Raw genomic sequence first — 22,268 nt, forward strand, 5'->3', positions numbered from 1 at the left:
ATAGCAAATCTGAAATAGCTTTAAAAATATACTTAATTATTTTTCATTACTCTAAATCAAGCAGTCAAAACATTTTTTTTAAAATTACATCATTTAAAAATATTTTTGAAGTAATGTTTATTTAATATCCGTATATTACAGGGGTAAAAACAAACTAAACTAGTGGAAGAGGTCTCTCCGAATCTTTCTTGCATACATTCTAAGAAATGTTCTTATGTTTTATTAACTGCATTAATATACGAAACAGTCAATTAGGCTGTGACTTTTGGCAATTTATTTCGTTGAAGAATAAATGCTGTGGTTGATACACAAGTGCTTGGAAACAGAATATGCATTTTGTGCATTCTTTTCCAACCAATTGAAATCAAAATTTGACACAATTAGCCAACTGCAATAATTTTTTATTTTATTTATTAAATCATTGTGTCTCTGATTTATTACATTTATATGCTTGCGAAATTAATAAAGCAGAAGACTATCAATTACACGACAGATTTGATTGCAAATATGGTAGCTTTATACACATTAAGTTACAAATACATATATCAAAAATTATCCCTTCAACTATCTTTGTTTTGGAGTTATTGTATTAAATTATAATCTGACACGTGGACCGACTTTCTTTGAGTAAATCTCGTTAAAAATTTCATAAAGCTCTAAAAATTGCAAGTAAAGACCATATACCTATTTTAAATCAATTTTGAGTTATCACTATTACAATAGTGCAATATTGCAGGCATAACAGTAAACAATATTACAGGCATAGTATGAAAAATTTACAATACTGTACAATATTGCAGGCATAACAGTAAACAATATTACAGGCATAGTATGAAAAATTTACAATACTGTACAATATTGCAGGCATAACAATAAACAATATTACAGGCGTAGTATGAATAATTTACAATACTGTACAATATTGCGGGCATAACAATAAACAATATTACAGGCATAGTATGAAAAATTTACAATACTGTACAATATTGCAGGCATAACAATAAACAATATTACAGGCGTAGTATGAATAATTTACAATACTGTACAATATTGCAGGCATAACAATAAACAATATTACAGGCGTAGTATGAATAATTTACAATACTGTACAATATTGCAGGCATAACAATAAACAATATTACAGGCGTAGTATGAATAATTTACAATACTGTACAATATTGCAGGCATAACAATAAACAATATTACAGGCGTAGTATGAATAATTTACAATACTGTACAATATTGCAGGCAAAGCAATAAACAATATTACAGGCGTAGTATGAATAATTTACAATACTGTACAATATTGCAGGCATAATAATAAACAATATTATAGGCGTAGTATGAAAAATTTACAATACTGTACAATATTGCAGGCATAACAATAAACAATATTACAGGCTTAGTAGGAAAAATTAGCTATTTGGAATCTGCATTGTCTGAAACGTGGTGATTCACCAAAGTCACGTGTTCGAATTTTTATGACAATTACAATAATTTACAGTTTAAAATATTTTACAGAAGAAAATAAAAAAAAGAGAAAATATTAAAAAAAAGTAATAATTAAATTTCAAACCATTCTATGAAATAAATATTTGCGTAAGTTTTTGAATTCTCAAATTTACTTTATATTCAGATATGTAAAATTGGCACTGAAATTTCGAGAAAAAATATTTTGAGGAACAAACGTACGTATATTTTAAGCAATAAAAAAAAATTAGTATTCTCATAGCCCCAGTTGTGCTGCAAAAGATGTGAAAGAATATTTAGAAAGTTGAATTAATAAGGAAAACTTTTTAATCCAGATTTTTTTAAATCTTATTTTTATGTTTACTTAATATCATTTGACATTTTTTTCACGCTCTAATATTATAACCAATAAACGACATGTAGGTAATTGATTTTAGAGCAAAAAGGTTAATAAGTAGTAGATTTGGAAATATATTCTATTGTAAAAAACAAAAGGTTTTCAATCTGAAAATAGAAATTAAATTATTTTCAACGTTATTATTATTAAACGAGTTTCATTATTTTTACATAATTGAAACACAGCAGAAAAACAGTATAAGTTTTTTATTAATATAAGAAAATAAGCTTTCGTGAAGTGAGAAACAAATCAAATTTTGAGCATGAGTATTTTTATTACTAATTTTTATAATCTGCAGAACAATTACATGAGTTATAACTATCAATATATTAAATATATTAAACAGCAATTTACTAAGTAAGTGCATTAGATCAACATTCATAAAAGGTGCACTCGTAGATGTTTGCACATATCTATTAATCAAACAAAATATTGAAAATAATTATCGACTAAGCATGTATACAAAAATCTTGTTATTTCAAAGGTTAAGTTCATTTTTATTTTATTTCACAACGCTATTACAGAAAATAAAATTTTCTCTCTATTTTTGTTACAGATTAACTTTAAAGTTTATATTTTAAACCATCTCCGTTAATATTTAAAAAAAACACAATTATTTTATGGAATTATCCCTTTACTAAATGTGGACCGAAATTGAGTTCAGACTGAAAAAAGATGTAGAATTGCTGGAATAAAAAAATGTACTATTATCAAAACATGTGAATGCTTTTTCGTTGCCGAGTCAAGGACAAAAGACACACAGAAAATGTATAAACCAAGATTCCAAATTGGCTTAAAAGTCCAATGGAATCGATAAACTGCGTTTCAAGAAAAGAGATTTGGAAAAGTACTTAATCCACTGAAGTTTCGATTTCCGTGTAAAGCCATAATTAAATTCACTGGCACGGAAAGTTTACGTTCCAGGTAATCTTTCTCGGAAGTCCATCGTTTTGAATGAAAATCGAAAAGATTCCAATTTAAAGATTTCTGGACAATATTTCCTTCAGTGAAATGAGATTTGCGGCTCATAATATTTTTGAGAAAATTATTAATGTTTTGCTACTTATGCAACCGAAACTTTTCTATATAATGGATTGAACATTATTTAAAAGTAAAGATATCTGCTTTATGTACATTCTTGTGATAGTCCTCAAAAAATATAGTGAATCGTAACTGATTCAAGGAATTCAAGAAAACATTTCTTTCATTGAAATTGTAGCTGATAATGCTTTTGTGTAGATCATTAATGTTTTCTTACTGATTCAAACAAATATTTGTCATGAAATCGACTGATGCAGCTCTTAAAATAGAAGATATCGGCCTTAAGGCCATTCTGTTGATTGTCCTCGAAATCGTAGCTGAAAGAATGAAGAAAAACAATATAAAACAATGTAGGAAGGTATTATGAAAATTATATTAAGTTCTAACTGATTCACTATAATTTCTGATAAAGGATTTCAAGAAAGTATTACTTTCAATGAAATGAGACTTATGACTGATAATACTTTTGCAAAGATCATTAAAGTTTTGTAACCGATCCAAAGAAATCGACCGATACAGCAGTTAAAATAGAAAATATTGGTCTTAAGGCTATTTTGTCGATTGTCCTCGAAATTGTAAATGAAGGGACAAAGAAAAGAAATGCAAAACAATATAGGAAAGTAATACAAAAATTATAGTGAATCGTAACTGATTCACTATTATTTCTGATTAAGGATTTCAAGAAAACATTACATTCATTGAAATGAAACATGTAGCCGATAATACTTTTGTATAGATCATTAATGTTCTGTTACTGATCCAAACAAAACCTTACCACGGAACCGACTCATACAACTCTTAAAATAGAAGATGTAGGCCTTAAGGCCATTATATTGATTGCCCTCGAAATCGTATCTGAAAAAATAAAGAAAGCAATTCGAAAAAAAAAAAAAAATCGTAACTGACTCCGATTTAAGGATTTCTAAAAGGTATCTTACGGGAATGGTCTTCAGTGAAGTAAGACTTATGGATATAATATTTTTGAGAAGACCTTGAACGTATTGCTACTAATCCAAATCGCAGACTCAGTTTTTAAAATTGAAGGTATTGGTCATAAGACCTTTCTGCCGATTGTTCTTATAATCATAACTGAATAAATAAAGAAAGGAAATATTAAAATATAAATGAAACCATAACTCTAATGCAAATATATAATTATACATGAAAAAAAAATAAACGAACTTATTTCCGATTATGTTTAATTCAAAGGCATTTTCTTCAGTGTACTAAGAATTGTGGTTGGTAATATTTGAAGAAGATCATTACAATTTTATTACTAATCCAACCCTAATTTTTCTATGAAATTAATCGATACTACACTTAGAGTGAAATTATCAGGTTAACCCTTAAATGGTGAGGTGAAATTTTAGGACTTAACTGGGGAGGTGCGGTCTACGAGACCGCATTTCATTTACACTCAAATTAAATTTTCTAATGAATGCATTAGTATGAAAAACTGCCAATATATTTTGCAGATATTTTTCTTGATATGTAGATATATTTTAGAAATTTTTCAAAATATATTATCCTTGAAAAAAGAAAATTCGTTGGAATATACATTTTCTTCTCAAATTACATGTTACGATAAATAATATTCTTGAAAAAACATATTACTTTTTTCTTTTTAAATCATATTTACTTTTACAGTATATGAAGGTATATAGAAGAGACAATATAAAGTAAAATTCATTAATTATATGAAAAATAAAAAAATGACGGGTAAAATTGGCCCTTTTTTTATCGGCTTGTGTGACTTCCATAGCACGGTTTTATAGGGCATTTTAAGCATACAGGTCAAGAACTAGTATAAAAATCAACATATAAATTATGTATATATGTATTTTGGTATATTAAAATATTTTATAAATTTTTCAAAACACATTATCACTAGAAAAATTAATTATGTTTGAACATACATATCAGAATCAGTTGAATGCGAACTTTCATCGAAAAACTCTTCTGTATAGTTATCCGTATCACTAAAACCACTTTCTGCTTCATTTTAAAGTGTCTGGAGCATTGCTTCATAATAGGATCAGTAAATTGGATGATATTTTCGGTCTCAAGTTTTAGCACCATCCGCTAAGCCTTGTTTATCACTGGGACACTAACAGGGGGGTGAGGTCTTAGAGACCACGCTAGAAGAAATAACTGAATTATTTTAAAAAGCATCCGCTGGAATCGGTTGAAAAACTGTACGTGTATTGAAGGTCACTAAACAGGAAGCTACAGGGTCAATCCATTCAATTGAGTTAAAAATAGAATAGGGATGACCGAAAATCCATCGCTTGCGATCTCACAGACCGCACGTCCCCAGTTAAGGGTTAAAGCTTTATGTTGGTGGTTTTTGAAATTATAACTGAAAAGATAAAGGAAGGTAATAAGAAAAAATATGGGAAAGTTATACAAAATTTATAGCAATTCGTAACTAATTCCGGTTTAATGATTTCTGAAAAGTATTTCTTTCAGTGAAATGAGACTTGTTGCTGATAATACTTTTGTAAAAATCATTAATGTTTTGTAACTGATCCAAATTTTTTTTTTCCTTGAAATCAACCGACACAGCTCTTACAATGGAATATATCAGCCTCAAGTCTTTTTTGTTGATTGTTTTCGAAATCTTTATTGAAAAAATTGAAGGACAACAATACGAAAATATAAAGGAAATTGCAACTGTAAAAAAAAAGAAATTTTTTTTTAAAGGAGTTTTCATTTTTATCTTGAGAATATTGATTCAGTCTTTATATTGCAATAGACGTAGGTTGATATCAAACTATCTTTTGCTTGAATTGTAACTGAGTTTATGTTAGGTCACAAAATCCATGTTTTGTAATAAATTCATCATAACAGTAAAATAGTTTATGATGTCATGAACCCAGCAATACTTCAAAATAGTTTAAATTTATCGTGTTCAAACTTTACATACTTTGATGTTTTATTTCTTTTTTTAAATTATGGGATAATAAGTAATATATTTTGGTATATAAATTCAATTATTATTATATATTAAATATTTTTATGATAACATAAATAATTAGGATAATATTAATGACTAAACCAATCTCTTTGTGATTGAATGCAAAAACGTATCTATACAGATGTATGGAGGAATTTTTAGTAATTAAGAAAAATGGTTAAAAGAGTTAATTGCACTATGTAAAATAAAAGGTTAGTTATTTTAAACTGGAATGTTTACCAGAAAAATCTTCATATTAGTGGATAAAAAAATATTTTTTTAATGTAAAATGAAATATGATTCCATAAATGATTATTTGATAAATTATTTGAGGAAGTCTTCACCTTATAAGTTGGTTTCGGATGAGGTGATGCTTATTATTGAAAGACGACTAATAAGTTGTTACTGAAGGATTTATAAAAGGCATGAAGTGAGTAATCACCTTTGAATAGGTTCTAATTTATCTAAATTTATTGCAAATGTCTTAGAATCAGTGTCTTCATCCAAGGACAAAGGATATACATTTCATGCACATACCAGTAGCTTCAGAATTGCTTTAAATATTCAATTTAATCGATAAGCTACGATGCACAGAAGTCAGCTGGAAGAGTACTTAATTCATTGATGTTTCGATTTTCGTGAAATACTGCGATTAAATTCATCGTCACAGGAAGTTTACGATTTCCGCAAGTTTTGGCCAATGCTCATCATTCAGATGAAAATGGGGGATATTCCGATTTAAGGATATAATATAGAACATTTGCTTTTGTGAAATGAGATTTCAGTGAGACAATATTATCTTGAAGATCATTAACATTTTGTTTCTAATCAAATTTAATGGTTTGTTTCTAATTTCATTATTTGTTTCTGAAAACATTGTGCTATAATTAGGCAGAATATTCAATTTCTTAACATATTTAAAAGTTCTTTGTTAAAAAGTGACAGGGATCAATTTTTTAATAGATTTAAAAGTTTCTTGTTAAATATTGGCCAGAGATCAATTTCTGAACAGATTTAAAAATTCCTTGTTAGATAGTAACCAAGGACCAATTTCTTAACAGATTTCAAAGTTCCTTGTTAAACAGTGACATGGGATTTAAATGACGTTATCACTTACCCAGATGGAAGAGAGACCAAATACTATCTGGGCGTAGATATTGAGGCTCTCTAGGTCAGACCATATGTACTACCGCATCAAGCAAAGATATAAATTTGAAAGCTAAAATTAACATTGCAGAGCTATTTGTTTTGAAATTTTAATTAAAATAACAATTAATTAAAAATGAGGCAACTTCAATATAATTTTCAAAAATATTACTGCACATAAAATAGATTTCCACATTATAAAATTCAAAAAAAAATTATCTGATAGTAATGCCAAATTTTTTACCCGTATATTCTTTTCTGTTTTTGTTAATTTTAAAAGAATACTTTAAGCTTATTTTATAACAACTTATTTCATAATTGAAGTGAAATTCAATACCTTTTCTTTCCATTATGAATATTTTGTCTTATCATTTTTTTTCTATAAGATGTGTAAATTTGGCTTATCTTCCTGTGATGAATAGGTTTCAGAACAGAGCAAATTAGTAATGAAATTTTGTAAATTTATTGTAATTACAATTATTGTTTAACTATACTATGGAGCAACGGAAAGTTATTTTGAAGTTGACTAATTGTTGAACTTTGTTGCTTTATCCTATGATAGAAATTGGATGTGAAGTTAAAATAGTATGAATAGAAAGTTAAGAAAATGTATTGCAAAAGGAACAAAATGTGTACAATAGAAAGTCAAAGTTAAATGTGTAAAATAGAAAGTTAAAGTTAAATGTGTACAATAGAATGTATTTCTAAAATAATACATGTTTATCAGAATTTAATGTTTGAAAATATTTGGCCCAAAAACTCAAAAACCAAGTTATTCAAAATGTTTAATTGAAAATTTTAGCAATCATTAATTCTGAAATTTCAGCTGGTTTCGAAAGGTGGCTAGTTATTTATCAAGAAAATTATTGGTCTTAAAGTTATTATGATAATTTGGTATTGATTTTATTTTGATAATTTAAAGGTATATTGAATGGAGTTTCTGTGACTTTCTCAGTGCTAAAAATAATAGCATAAATGTTTTATATCAGAATGGTTGATTTAGTCCTTATTCGGTTATAAGCAATGGTTGACATAAAATAGTTTCATTTTATATAAAATGTAGCGAAATTTATTCCAGTCATAAAATGGAAGGATCGCATTGGGTGAACTCTTCATCTCATGATAATCGTAAAATATTTTATGACAAGTCATACAGAATGTCATATTTTAGAAATATTTTTAGAAGTTTTTGAACTTACAGCTTTATACATGCTGACAGGTTTAATTTACAACTGTTTTGATGTAAATAAAGTTTTTATGAAATGGTTTTTTTTAATCTTTTACATAAGTTAATTATTATAAAACAGATAAAATGCATGGAATGGTTTGCGTCAATGTTTATCACTTTTGTGTATAAATATAATTATAAGAGAAAACAGAGATTATTGTAATTTCTTGCTTTTTTTAGTAAGACAAATATAGAAAAAAAAAGAAAAAAATTAAATAAAGAATTTTATCGAGATAAAATTATAAATTATTAGAAATATACTATTTATATAGAAAAAAATTAATGTTTTAATTATAAAATTGCCAAAAATATTTTCTAATAAAAATTGAAAAATTCGTGATGTGAAAATGTACAAATGATAAATCACAGGCCAATATTCAGTACATATACATAGTTAAAATAAATTATGAATATTACCAGCCCACAATTAGTGTAATATGTCTATAAAAATAATGCATTTCTTCTCCTAATTGATTATTATTCTTGAAATAAAAATTTTAGAAAATATTGAATAACATATGAATTTAAAATCTCAAAAAAGATAAAATATTATTTATTATAAATAAAGTCAATAAAATGTGTTAGCCAGGAATTACATGAAGGTATTCATGGCTTTAAATTTTATTTTTATGCAATGTAAAAAAGTTCTATATACGCATGTATGTTTTGTAAAATATTATAAAAGAATAAATTTTATTTCTTAACTTACATCTTTTTTCTCCTGTTGTTTAGATTTTTGAATGTTTAGTAATGATTTAACGTGTTTACAAACGTATTCATATTATACATTTCTAGAAATATTACCAGTTTCCATATTATACATTTCCAGTTGAAATGGGGATGGAAATTTATTTTATGAGAGAAATAATGAAAAAAAAAATATAGGATTTGGTATATAACAGTTTATTTCATTTCCTTTCAGAAGCAATATTTACATAGTAAATGTTTTAATAAAACACCCATGATAAGAAATACATTTTCTCGTATTAAATGAAATATTATTTATTGATTTATCTATTTAATAAGACAGTATGATAAAAGTTTTATTATATAAATAATCCTTTCATTTCCTTGGAAAAAATATCGTTTTATTCCTTTACTTAGCACTGTATGCTAATATCAAAATATGCCAATTTTTTAAAATCAGTTTTGTGACAAAAGATTTGCCAACAGCTTCCAAAAATCATGGATTCATTTGGTTTAATATACTAATAGAATCGATGTTATTGTACATGAGGAAGAAAATTACTAAATCGACCGAAATTTTGAAATCCATGAAAAGTTATAACTGAATTCTTCTCCAAGGAAAGTTTTCATTTTCTTTTAATTTCCTGAAAGTTTTCTTTCTAATTTCCTGAAAGTTAGTTATTTGAACCAAATATTGCATACCAATATCAGAATATGCTATTTTTTTGTACTCAGTTTTGTGAAAAAAGAATATTAGCACCTTATATAAACCATAGATTCAGTTGGTACAAGATACTAAAATAATCGATGTTACTATACACGAAAAAGAAAATTCCTAAATCTACTGAAGTTTTCGAATTCCATGAATTCTTCGCCATGGAAAGTTTTCAATTTCTATAATCTTCCATGTAAGTTCTTTATTTGAACGAAATATTACAATCCAATATCAGAATATGCCAATTATTTTCTACTCAGTTTTGAGAAAAAAAATTATCAGCACCTAATAGAAACCATAGATTCAGTTGGTTCAAGATACTAAAAGAGTCGATGTTACTATACATAAGGAAGAAAATTCCTAAATCCACTGATATTTCGAATTCCATGAAATGGTATAACTGAACTCTAAGCCAAAAAAAGTTTTTATTTTCTATAATCTTTTATGAAAGTCAATAATTTAAACGAAATATTGCATGATGATATGCTCATTTCTACACAATTTTGTGAAAAAAGAGTCGTCAGCACCTAATAGAAAACCTAAATTTAGTTGGTTCAAAATATTAAAAGAATAGATTTACTATACATAAGGAAGAAAGTCACTACATCCACTCCATGAAAGTTTGGAATTCCATGAAAAGTCATAACTGAATTCTTTGAATGTTTTCATTTTCTATAATCTTCCGTAAAAGTTAATTATTTGAGCGAAACTCTAAAAGATTTCAATTTAAGAATCCCGAAGAATCATTTCCTCCAACGAAATGGGATTTTGGGCTTTCATTTTGATAATATTTTCTCGAAGAACATCAATATTTTGTTTCTGTTTTGACCAACACCATCAATTGCAATCGATAGATGCAATACTTATAAAGCAATGTATTGGCGTCAGACAGTGTTGATGATCGGCATCGAGGGTATAGCCTGAAGGTACGGGAAGTAAACTTTTACTACACTTTCTTAATACTAAAAGAGAAATGTGTATTTCATTTAAGGAAGGGTTGATTTAGGCTTTATATTAATAAAACTTGATATGAGACTCTTTCACTTTATTTCAAATTTAAAAGATTTTATACCAGGTCATAAAAGTCAACTGTTGACGACCACAATTCATTAACTTTGCTCTTACAGGATTGTCGTAAAATGGATTGTTTTGAGACGTACAATAAAAGTTTGAAATTTAGAAAACTTAAAAGTTTTTTTTAATTTTATTTTTTAAAATTTTGTATGTTTATCAGACTCTACAAATTTTATGAAATGTAATTTAATGCTGAATTATAATTATTTAATATATAAATCCTCTCTTAGTTATTATTATTAAATTATTTGATTCATACATACCACTTAAATATATTTAGTTCCAGTTTATGTTAATAAATTTAAAATCACCATGTGATGAATTAATAATCATATTAAAGCCGTTTATGTAAAAATTGTTTTTCATATTAATGTAATTGATTTTTTATTAATTTAATATAAGAGATTAAACATGAAATATTTCGTATTAAATAAGGAGTAAAATATTTCATCTTAAAAAACATGGTTTAACTGAGAAATGGTTTTCTATTTTATTAATTTAATTATAATAATTATTGACAGATGGATTAAAAACTGTTATATTGATTTCTAAAATAAGTTAATAATTTTAAATAAGTTGGCTGAGTAATATTTGATTAAATAATTGAATAAAAATACCAGACTAAAATTATTACTGATAATTTGTATTTTTGATTTGCAAAATTATCAAACATATTGACTTTTAAATTATTGTGTTTGTTTATTAACATATTGTGTATTTCTACAATAAATGGTACAGTATTTAGTATGTAAACCAAGATGTATTCATTAAAAACTATTAATTAATTTCTTTATGATATAAATTATTATATTAACTTTCATTTATTGAACAAAAAATACTCAAATATTTTAAATCTTTCAGTGAAACGTGATATGTGCTACACAACATCGCATACAAAATCATACTTAGTACAAGAAATTTGCATTAACGTTGTGATACATTGTATGAAAGAGGATATAAAGGTATGTTTTAAAAAGAATTATATCTTCATTTTTGATAATTTACTACTGATAATAATTTTTAATATAATAAAAAAATTACAGTTCTTTCTTGAGTCGTTTGAAAACTTAGGAACTTTTAATTAATTTTTAGAAAACTTAAAAGAAATTTTAACTATTAGAATTTTTTCATAAAATGTATTTTACTAATAATTTTTGTAAAATGTATTCATTTTAATATACAAAATGCCAAATTTTAAATACTATATTCTGATGTATCATAAATAAAATTATTTAACCGGAATTCATAGTTATAATCTTTTGTGTTTCCTTCAGAGATACATAATTGGAGAGCAATTATTATTAAATTTCACGGATCACTAATAACATAATTAAATTATTAAAAGTCAATCAGTTTAGTACGTATTTTACATTGTTACGAAATTTACGGGTTCATTTGGATAGTGGAAGTTATATGGTGTGAAGAACGCTCAATCACCAGACGGCAGTAGAAAATAAAACAACGACGTTTATTTACACGAAGACACACAGGACAGCACAAGGACGACAACTATATACAGCATAGAGAAGACAATCCTTATCTTCAGCCGAAGTGTGCACACAACAAGACTCTACTGCAGACAACAGCGCACAGCTTAGTTCAGCACTAGCTTGACTCCGTCACTGCTCTACTAACCTCTGGAAGATCCGTTGTTTACCGTCGACTCCGACTACTCTGGCAGCTGCAGAATGCCTCCTTTTATAGGTCTCAGGAGGAGGGGCTAGAAGCCTCTCATTCAATCAGGAACTTTCGAGGCGTATCTCGGTTCCTAATGGACGGATCGGGAAAATTCTCGATGTTTCGGGTATAATCTATTTTGGGGCCAAAGTCGCCAAATTCGTCTCCAAGTCGCTAAATGGTCGCCAAGCTCTGGGACCTCCGACGCGGCACCCGGACTCCGTCCAATACAGATGACTGTAAAACAGCCTTTCTGATGATGGAACTAACTATGCTGGGAAGCAGCATCACAGATTCGTAATAATATAATAGGGTTTTGTTATTACTGCTGTATGAAGATGGAGTAAACTGCCATATACTTTTCAAATGCTAATTGCCAAAAAATATTTTAGCTTTTATGCAGGCCTATTTTTAAATTTTCTTGAATCTATAAAAAACTGTGGATAAATAAAAACTTAATTAGCGTCTTTTTGTCCATTGTAGAAATATTTTTGCTTTATTAATTTTTATTCCCTATGTTACAGTTTTTTCCATAAACATAATAAATTATACTTGAATTTGTTAATTGAATTCAAAAAATTCTGTAGAGATTTCATAAAAAAATGAATAAAATTGGACATGTTAATAATTTAAAACATTTGCAATCCCAAACATTTCAAAATAATACTTCTCGGAAAACTTTCATTTTTTACTAAATTATGAATTTATAATTCACTGAGATATAAACTGCGCATATTCAAATGCTAAATTAAGGAAGTGCTGAATCATTTTGCATTATAAAAAATAAACGTATAGTGTATTTAAAAGAAGAACTAAAATTTCAGTTTCTCTGAAAAATTATTATAAATTTTCCGCATTTAATTTGTCGCTAATTGATTATAACATTCAAATATAGATTTAAATCAATTATAAAATCCAGATTTAAATCCTAATTTTATTAAAAAGTTAATTGTTTTAACCTCTTTGTAATATATATATATAAATTATGACGCAAAAATGTAGCAATGACAAGTATACTTGTCAAACACTGAGTATGTGTAATATGAAATTATATCGTAATGAAATAACTTTTATTTTTTTTTATTTAAATAATAACATTTATTTATTTACTTAAACAAACATAAATTATTTACATATGAACGAAAAGGAATATAAAAAATTAATTTGTTCTTTTAATTTGGTGTTAGAGAATGGTATTGAGCAATGCAAGAGCATAATAATCTTTTATTTGTTCATTTGATTTCGACTTGGTCTTAAAATATTTTGAACATCTGAAATTTATGAGCATGTTTGAATTCTTACTAAAATTGTAATTCAAACAAACGAATAAACTCGTTTTACTCCTGACGAATAAACTCGCTATAGCGCAAAATGTTGCACTTTTTCCATGAACGAGTATATTCCACAAACACAGTTTACTGGTTAGTTCTATTCATAAAATATATTTTGTTAAATAACTGAAAATCAACGAAGAAACATATTATTTAAGACAGAAAAAATATTTAGAATCTCACAAACAAAAATCAATGGGCAAGAAAAGGAACAGCAGCTGTGTCAGTAACCGGTTACTGGGGCAAAATACAAATCGACACAATCCCCTACCCAAGACAAAATGAAAATCAACAAAAGTCCCATTTTTCCCTTTGGGACACACTCTCATTGGCTGCTATCGATCACATGGGGTGCCATTTTATACGGATGTATAGTGGGGTAACGTCGATTGCTAGATCATGAGATGGAATATCATCTTTAAAGGCGATATCTGATCCTAGAAAATATCTAGATGCTGTCTACTTTGTGTTCCATTAGAAATGATGGCAGGGAAGCTAGGATTTTATGCTTTTTTGGTAACACGGCGGCAAAAGAACGGATGTATTTATCTTCCTCTTTTTACTGTACTTATGGTTATGTGTGAATATATCATCTGATAAGTTGTGCTGGTTTCTAAGTGCGTCTTAGATAAAAGGCATTGCATAAAAAGAGTTAATGTTAGGTTAGATAATAGTGTGTGGCGAATATTAGATTTTTAAAGTGTTTAAACGATTAGACGCTTTTTTCTTTTAATACTTTGAATGCCGAAAATTTCTTATATTTTTAAGGTTTTATAAGGTAAAGAATCAAATTTCTTTTTTTCCAGCTATATCTCTAAAATCTTAAAAATACTTTATTTATAATTAAGTGAGAAAATATGCTTGTAAATACGAATTATTTTCTTTAAACCAATGAAGAAAAATTGCTTTTAAGTCGAATACTCTGCTAGTGAAATTCAGAGTTATAAAATGCATGTTAGAATAAGTATTTTTTGAACTTGACGATACCATATAAAGTTAATAACATTTTAATTTTAATCTTATAACATGGCATATGATTTTGATTATGGATTTGAACAATTAGAGCGTTGAACACAATGTCTCTACGTTTTGAATGTAATCTGAATCCAACGATTCAGATTAATTACTATAAATAAAAAAAAGCAACGTCAAATAATTTATATTAAAAATAGAATTTTCAATGTTCTGTTAATTTATGCATCTCAGAGACAGAAGATAGATATGAGTTTTTACTTTATTTTATTTGATGAGTACAAACAGACTTCAATCAAAAAATTAGGCATTAAAATTCTAATGAATCTACACAAATTATATTTCTGAAATTCTCAATGGAAGCATTATTCGAATTATGTGTGGCTTTAATATATGGATACGAAGATCCAAAACGGAAGGAAAGTAAATAAATTTGATATTTACACCGAAAATCTATATTTGCGTCAAATTTTATTGAAGTTAAGATGTTTGAATCTTGATCGTAGGATGCCTTAAATTTTGTTTAAATGATTGTTTATGTCTTTATATATGCATATTCGAATACAATAACTCAAATGTACAGCAATTTTGGTCTATGTTACTTGCCATATGATTTTTGCCCCATAAATAGAGATTTGTATTGAACTAGAAATCCAATTTGCAAAAAAAAAAAAAAAAAAAAAAAAAAAAAAGTCAAATTTCAGCTACAAAAGATATTACAGAAAATACATTTTTAAACAAATGTGTGAAATCTAATTTTGAACCTTTATCAGAGTTTGAACCAAATCAGACATGTGGATATACTATTTATTTTTTGATTCGTGTATTTAGGAATACGGAACTATTAAGAACAATCATTGCTCTGCAAGTGCAGTGCGATAGTTTAAAAACAGTTTTATGAGGTCTTTATATTGTCACATAGGTACTTTTGTGTGGAACTCAATGACACAAACAAGAAGTTAGAGCTAAACCAATTCATTAACTCAACTCTGAACTCAGAACATAGCGACTGATAGATCTTCTGCTTTTATACTAACAGGGAAAGTTCCAGAATACTTTTCTGGAGACAGTAAAATTTAGTTTAGTTTAGTTATATTAACGTCCTGTTGTAAAGCAACACTACGGCTATTTTGGGACAGACCTCGACATTTTGAACCGTGGTCAGATGACGAGGACGACACCTGAGCTAGACCCCCTCTCGACGCCATATCACACCAGCAGGAGGACGATTGGTATGGCGGATTTAACTTGCAACAGACCCCCTTACATCAAGGGTCTTCGGTGGAATTGGGTCTCGAACCTGAAACCCTACGACTCACAAGCCGAGACCTTACCACCAGGCCACCACTGCCTAGCAGGAAGAAGTCCAGATCACTTATCTGGTAAACTTAAGAAAGGTCCAGAATCTGTTGAAACATGAAATAAAGGAAAACATAATATCAAGGCAATAAATATTCACATAAACTGTGAATCGTATTGTTTCTAAAGGGATTCGATCTCTTGATTATGTGACTAGTGCTATGACCATTCGGCCATGGAGAGTCGACTGTTTCTTTTCAATGCGGCAGTATTATTATTGCAAATATCTTTTAATTTTTAATTCTACTGGTGGAAAATAAGAATTAAGAATTCCATGCTTGATTTTGTTCATTATACTATGAAGGTAAAAATAAATCGATGCAAATAAAAAAGTGGATTAAAGGAATGAGGGTCCTGTTTAATTGCTTAAGGATCATTACTTTGACTGAATTTTTTCCATAGCTAGAATTTACTGATCAATCAAAGAATGAAGGTCTAAAAGAAAGTTAATTATGTGGAAAGAAAAAAAAAGGTTTAGGTAGTAAAAAAAAAAGTATAGTAAGATAGCCAGTTTGAAAAGAGATCATCTCCATTGTGACAAATTTTACAGAAAGGAAAAAAAAAATACCTATTTATTTTTTGATAATATTTCTATAAAATTTCAAGCATTAATTTACCATAAATAAAAGAGACTATGCTTTACGTAAAAATGTTTACATCATTATTAATAGTCCATGAGTAGAATCAGGAAAAATTATTTTGTTATGCTGATGTGAAAATTGAAACGATGAAACTGGGCTTATGAAAGATCAAAATTATTTCAGCTTGCAACGACAAGAAATAATAAGTAAATAAAACAGTTGCCATTACAAACCGTTACTGAATTTCTCAATGATAGATAAAATAAGGGAAATAGGAAGTTATAGTTATTCAAACCTATCATGCATTAGTTATTTCATCATTGAAATTTTTGTTTTGTTTGATTTATTTGTGGCTTATTGGCGCAAAACTTATTCCTTGACCATACTGCGCCATACTAGAAGTTAAAACTATGTTTGTTTAAAGGCCAATGGTACCAATAGTTAGACAGGAAATTTTGAAGAGATTTTCTCAAAGCGGTGGTCTGCTCTTTGTTATACAGGGTTATTGGTATAGGGGAAAATGAAAAGGAAGGCTAGATATTGACCACTTTGTGGCTGTGGCCAACTGCCTCGAAGCGGATACCAGTTTAGTGAATTGGTCAGTGATATGGATGGATTATGATATATAAACCCTGTCGATACTGCTTCGTTCAGTGGTGGCGGGATGGTCGGCTAAACACAAAAAAAGTACCATTGATTAGAAACAGATAACAACTAAATACTAAAATTCAGCTAGTGTAAAAAGAAAGCAAAAGTGCAAAGCTGTGCTTAAACTGAAGAGAAAAAAATCACAAGTACTTCAAAAAAATTGTAATTGACAGATACATAATGGTAGAATTTCTATATACCTGTTATTATTATTATCCTTAGAAAACTGGTGCATAGACATACGTTAGATTAATACATGCCAGATGAGTTACGCTTATGCCAATATCGTTAAGAATCTCTAATATTAGTTCCTTTCGCAGTTAGTTTTATATTAAAGAAATTAATTTTACAAATATATTAATGTCCGTGGAATGGATTCCAAGTTAATGATGTACCACCCTTGGTGACATTTTAGCGAATTTGGTGGCAAAAATAAATGATCCCGAATATTCGAGAATTTTGGTGATACTTCAATTAGAAGAGAAGTTAAAGCGTAGATAGTACGGCATTAAATTCCCTTTTATGGAAGCTTTAAAAGTAAAGGTTAAAAGTAAAGTGCCAGTAATTGAGCGTACTGTCTCTTTGGAATGTTGATTTCCAGTGGATTTTCTCTGGACACTTTGCGTTGTCGTGATTGTTTGATAGTGATTAAATCTTTGCATGTTGTTTATTTCTGCAAGTGCAGTTTTGCATACGCGGCGTCTGTGTTTGTTTCAAATTTCTTTGTATTTGTGGGTGTTTTAATCAAATTTAGATGGAAGCTTTAAAAGTAAAGGTTAAAAGTAAATTGCCAGTAATTGAGCGTATACTGTCTCTTTGGAATGTTGATTTCCAAAGATTTTCTCTGGACACTTTGCGTTGTTGTGATTGTTTGATAGTGATTAAATCTTTGCATGTTGTTTATTTCTGCAAGTGCAGTTTTGCATACGCGGCGTCTGTGTTTGTTTCAAATTTCTTTGTATTTGTGGGTGTTTTAATCAAATTTAGATAGCGTAGCGGAATAGATAAGAGCCGTGCTGTAGATTATGACTCATTTCAAAATGAAGCTGTTTTGAGATTCACCTATAAGTTATTGAAATAATAAAATATTTCACATTTTAATGTGTAAAATTATTGCGAAAGATCTAAAAATTGAATTCGAGAAAATATTGCAGATGATTCTATTTCAAAATGACAAAAACTGTTCTTACTGGGCAGTTAACAAAGAAAATATCTAATATTAGTTATCATATAGTTTATTTTTACTGTTCCAAATAATTATCTGAAATTTTAAACTTTCCTCTCTTAGCAGGATTGAACATTTTCTGCAATTAACCCATCTCTTTAACTAGAGCGATGCAAATTTTATTTACTGACGGATCGATTTTTCGGGTTATCTATTTCTCTAACAGATTTGGGTAGCCCTTAACCCATTTTGAAGTTGTGATAAAAGGACTTTTGGGATTGTGTCTTGATCGAGTTCGGATAATTATGGTATAAATCATGATAATTAAGGTATACGACAACAAAAAAAAGTAAATGTAACTGTTGCGAATGAAATTAAATATTATGTAGCCTTTTAATAATGTAACAATTCTGATGTGGATCATTATTTCTTTTTTTAAAAAAAATATAGGAAATTAAAGCAAAAAAAAAAGAACTTTTATTTCATGATGTAGGTAGATAGATATTTATGAGCTGTTTAAAGAAAACTCATTTTTATTAATAAATATTAATTAAATAAATAAATGCTTGTTTTGGAATATAAACTGCTAAAATATCTTAACTATCCGTATGTGAACATTAAAAGAGAGCCTGTTACAATTGAAATAAATTAAAAAATTAGCAAAAATAATTTTTTTTTTAATAATCATCATGTTTAGAAGGTGAATAATTCAACATTACATCCTAGATAATAAACTTAATGTTAGTATTAATATAATTATAAATACATTATTAAAAAGATCTTTTTATTTCAGTTAAATGAATGAAATATATATTTTTTTTAATTTCCTTTGCCAAAAAATATAATTTGTGAAATTATATATTCATTCAAATGAAACTAACCATCTCAGAAGGCTAGAAGAGCATTCTATTCATCTAATAGTGCGAAAATTTAAATAAAATATTTGAAAAATATATCTCATCATATGCTAGCTTTTTATTAAATACGAGCATAGAAATACGAAAATAAATGAGTAAATGTACATTTAAATAAAACAATATAAAAGATGCATAAACTTTTGTAAGAAAGAAATAATCATATAGATCTCAATTCTTCGAAGAAAGGTTTAGTCATTCCTTGAAGCTTTTGGGTTTCTATTTTCTTTTATCTAAATGCTCTCGTTCTAAGATCAAACATATTTTTGAAATATGGGGAATTTCGGAATGCATTACGCCCTCTATTGATGAAATTTTGTATTTTGCTTTTTAATATAAATTGAACGCTTTATCTGAAGGGAAGACTTTTTTTAATTTTTAAGTAATTTGAAGATAATGACCATCTGAAATAAAGTAAATTTAATTTAAATAATCCCGTGCCTTCCAAAAATGTTTGAACAATATTTTGAATATATTAACCATAATATTTTATACTATTATAGAATTCTATAATAACCTTTTTTGGTCTGTTATTTGAAACGGAAAAGTTTTCCCTGTAATTCTCTTTTTTACTATCAGGGTTTTGTGGATTTTATTAAAATGTACTTATTTATAATTATGCCATCGCATTTTCTTTTGCTTTCAAATTTTATTTATAAATTTTGAAGGAAATTCTTTTTGTAAATCTTGATTTGAATGAATCCCCATATCCCCATAATGCTTTTAAATCATATCTTTATTCTTAGCCATATTATTATTCTTTATATATATATATATATATATATATATATATATATATATATATATATATATATATATATATATATATATCAAAAATGTCTTAAGATTTTAATTATCATATTCATTTTTTTATGAGAAACATAGTGATTAGTCATTTTTATAGATAGATACAGAAAATTAATTTACAAAAGAGGGAAGTCATGCATGATTCATTCAAGTCATGCATGATTCATTCATCAATTCGATTTCTGAATTCATTCATTATCTCACACTTAGAATTTTTATTCATGGGAAATTATATTTCACTCTTAATCAAAAAATAAACTTTAAATAATTTTATTTATTAAGTTAAATATCATTTTTTTTTGAAAAAAATTTAGTCTTTGGTAAATTATTTTAAAGCCATGTTAAAATTCATTTATAAAAAGTATTCTATATGCAAGCATTTAAAGTTTTAAAACAATTTTAATTGATATTTTTTTTACAAATATGTCTTATTGAAATAATATTCTTTAATTTATCGCATCTAAATGTAAACAAGATTTAATATACTATAAATCGAGATAAAATATCATATTAATCAACGCATGATATAATATAAATAAAGGCATAATATCGTATTAATCAAAATATAATATCATATAAATTAAGACATGATATAATATGAATTAAGACATAATATCATATTAATCAAGCAGGATTTTTTGTTCAATTTTAAGAACTGTTTACTCATTAATTTTCGGCATTGATGAAATTAAAATAATGTGATGTCTAACGTTAATCTTAAAACAAGGACTATACCCAACACTGGACCATAAAATGCATCTTTTTAAGATGCAACGCTATAAATCTCCATCCCATCGATGAAAACCAACATCAAAGTAAGAAAGAAAACAACTCCCTAAGAGTAAACAAAACAAAAAATGTTTCTCTCGCAAGCAGCTATTTTCCAAATTGAATCGTGAACAAAATGATCGATATGTAGCTCTTGAAGCATTTTATCGATGTAGCACAGCAATTTACAATAATTTGGCCGTTAGCTTTAAGGGGAATAAACACTACATATCTTCCTCAGCAATTCCAACTACAGTCTCTGTTCCCATATACTTAAAAGAGGGACAAGAAACAAGCTTATTTGAAGCTTTTAGTAAATGCATGACAAAGAAAAAGCTATTAATCTCCATCATCGGGGAAGATCGTCTGCAACAAGTAAAGGGTCAAAATTTTTGCTTGTTCATCATCAGCCATTTTGCTGGTTACTTGGAAACAGAGCTAGTGATAATCTCGTTCATTGTGTCATCAACCTGATGATTAAGCAGGACTGAGGAGGAAACAAGTTTCTTCAAGAGACCGTTAGATGTTAGAGCAAAGGATGCTTTTTATCAGGAGGGTTTTTAGGTTTACTTAAGAATGCTCAAGTTTCAGTATTTGATCTTTATCTGTTCTATTAAGTTACGTTGATGTAATTATCAGCATATCGCTGATTATAATTTGAAAAAAATTGCTGTGTAAGGCTTTCAGTGTTCAGAAGTATATATAGATTTAACCCTTAATGAATGCTTTAAAAAATTTATATTTAGAATTTTTTAAAGGAGATTAAATAATGTTTAATTTTTTCCTTATTTATCTAATTTTAAAATAAAAACTAAGAAGAATATTTTAAAATACGTCTTTTATTAAAGTGTAGGGGTTACATAACTCTACTAACTTCTCTTTTAACACAACAGATGGCGTTACCTTATCAACATCAAGATATATTTCCCATGATCTCTTTTGGGGTCATTATTAGATTGTATTCTAAGTGAGTGTCGTGTATTTTCCGTGTTCCTGTTTGCTTTGTCTTATGAAATGTGAAACTTCGGGATAAATTCTAATTAAATAGCTGTTTCTGAAACTCGTCTATCGTTTTCATCTACCTCATAATGAAGTTATAAAACCACATAATGAAAATATAAAGAGTTTCGTCCCTCTACAAGAGCGTATATTCGCAGAAAACAACTATTTTAATGAAAAATAGAGTATCTGAATAAAAGAATAAAAAAAATATGAATCTGAATATTTTAATTAAATTAGAATCTTATTTCACGTTCACATGGCTAACTCCCTGGGCATATTTAGAAATTTTTATGATATCTTTCATGAACTAATTTCTTATATCATATTGTT

At 27.6% G+C, this 22,268-nt stretch overlaps 1 protein-coding gene across 2 annotated transcripts in view; it reads left to right on the forward strand.

Moving 5' to 3' along the window:
- The window catches only part of LOC129969129 (alpha-catulin-like), a 315,460-nt gene that overhangs the window by 157,039 nt on the left and 136,153 nt on the right, over positions 1-22,268 (forward strand). The window contains exon 2 of one of the 2 annotated variants that reach the window (XM_056083550.1): positions 11,576-11,676. The exons of the other annotated variant lie outside the window; for it this stretch is intronic. Within the exon in view, the coding sequence (XP_055939525.1) occupies positions 11,587-11,676 (90 nt within the window). The 5' untranslated portion in view covers positions 11,576-11,586. The remainder of the gene's footprint in view (positions 1-11,575; positions 11,677-22,268) is intronic. 2 annotated transcript variants of the gene reach the window in all.

Source organism: Argiope bruennichi, chromosome 5, assembly GCF_947563725.1.
Source record: "Argiope bruennichi chromosome 5, qqArgBrue1.1, whole genome shotgun sequence".
Taxonomy (NCBI): Eukaryota; Metazoa; Arthropoda; class Arachnida; order Araneae; family Araneidae; genus Argiope; species Argiope bruennichi.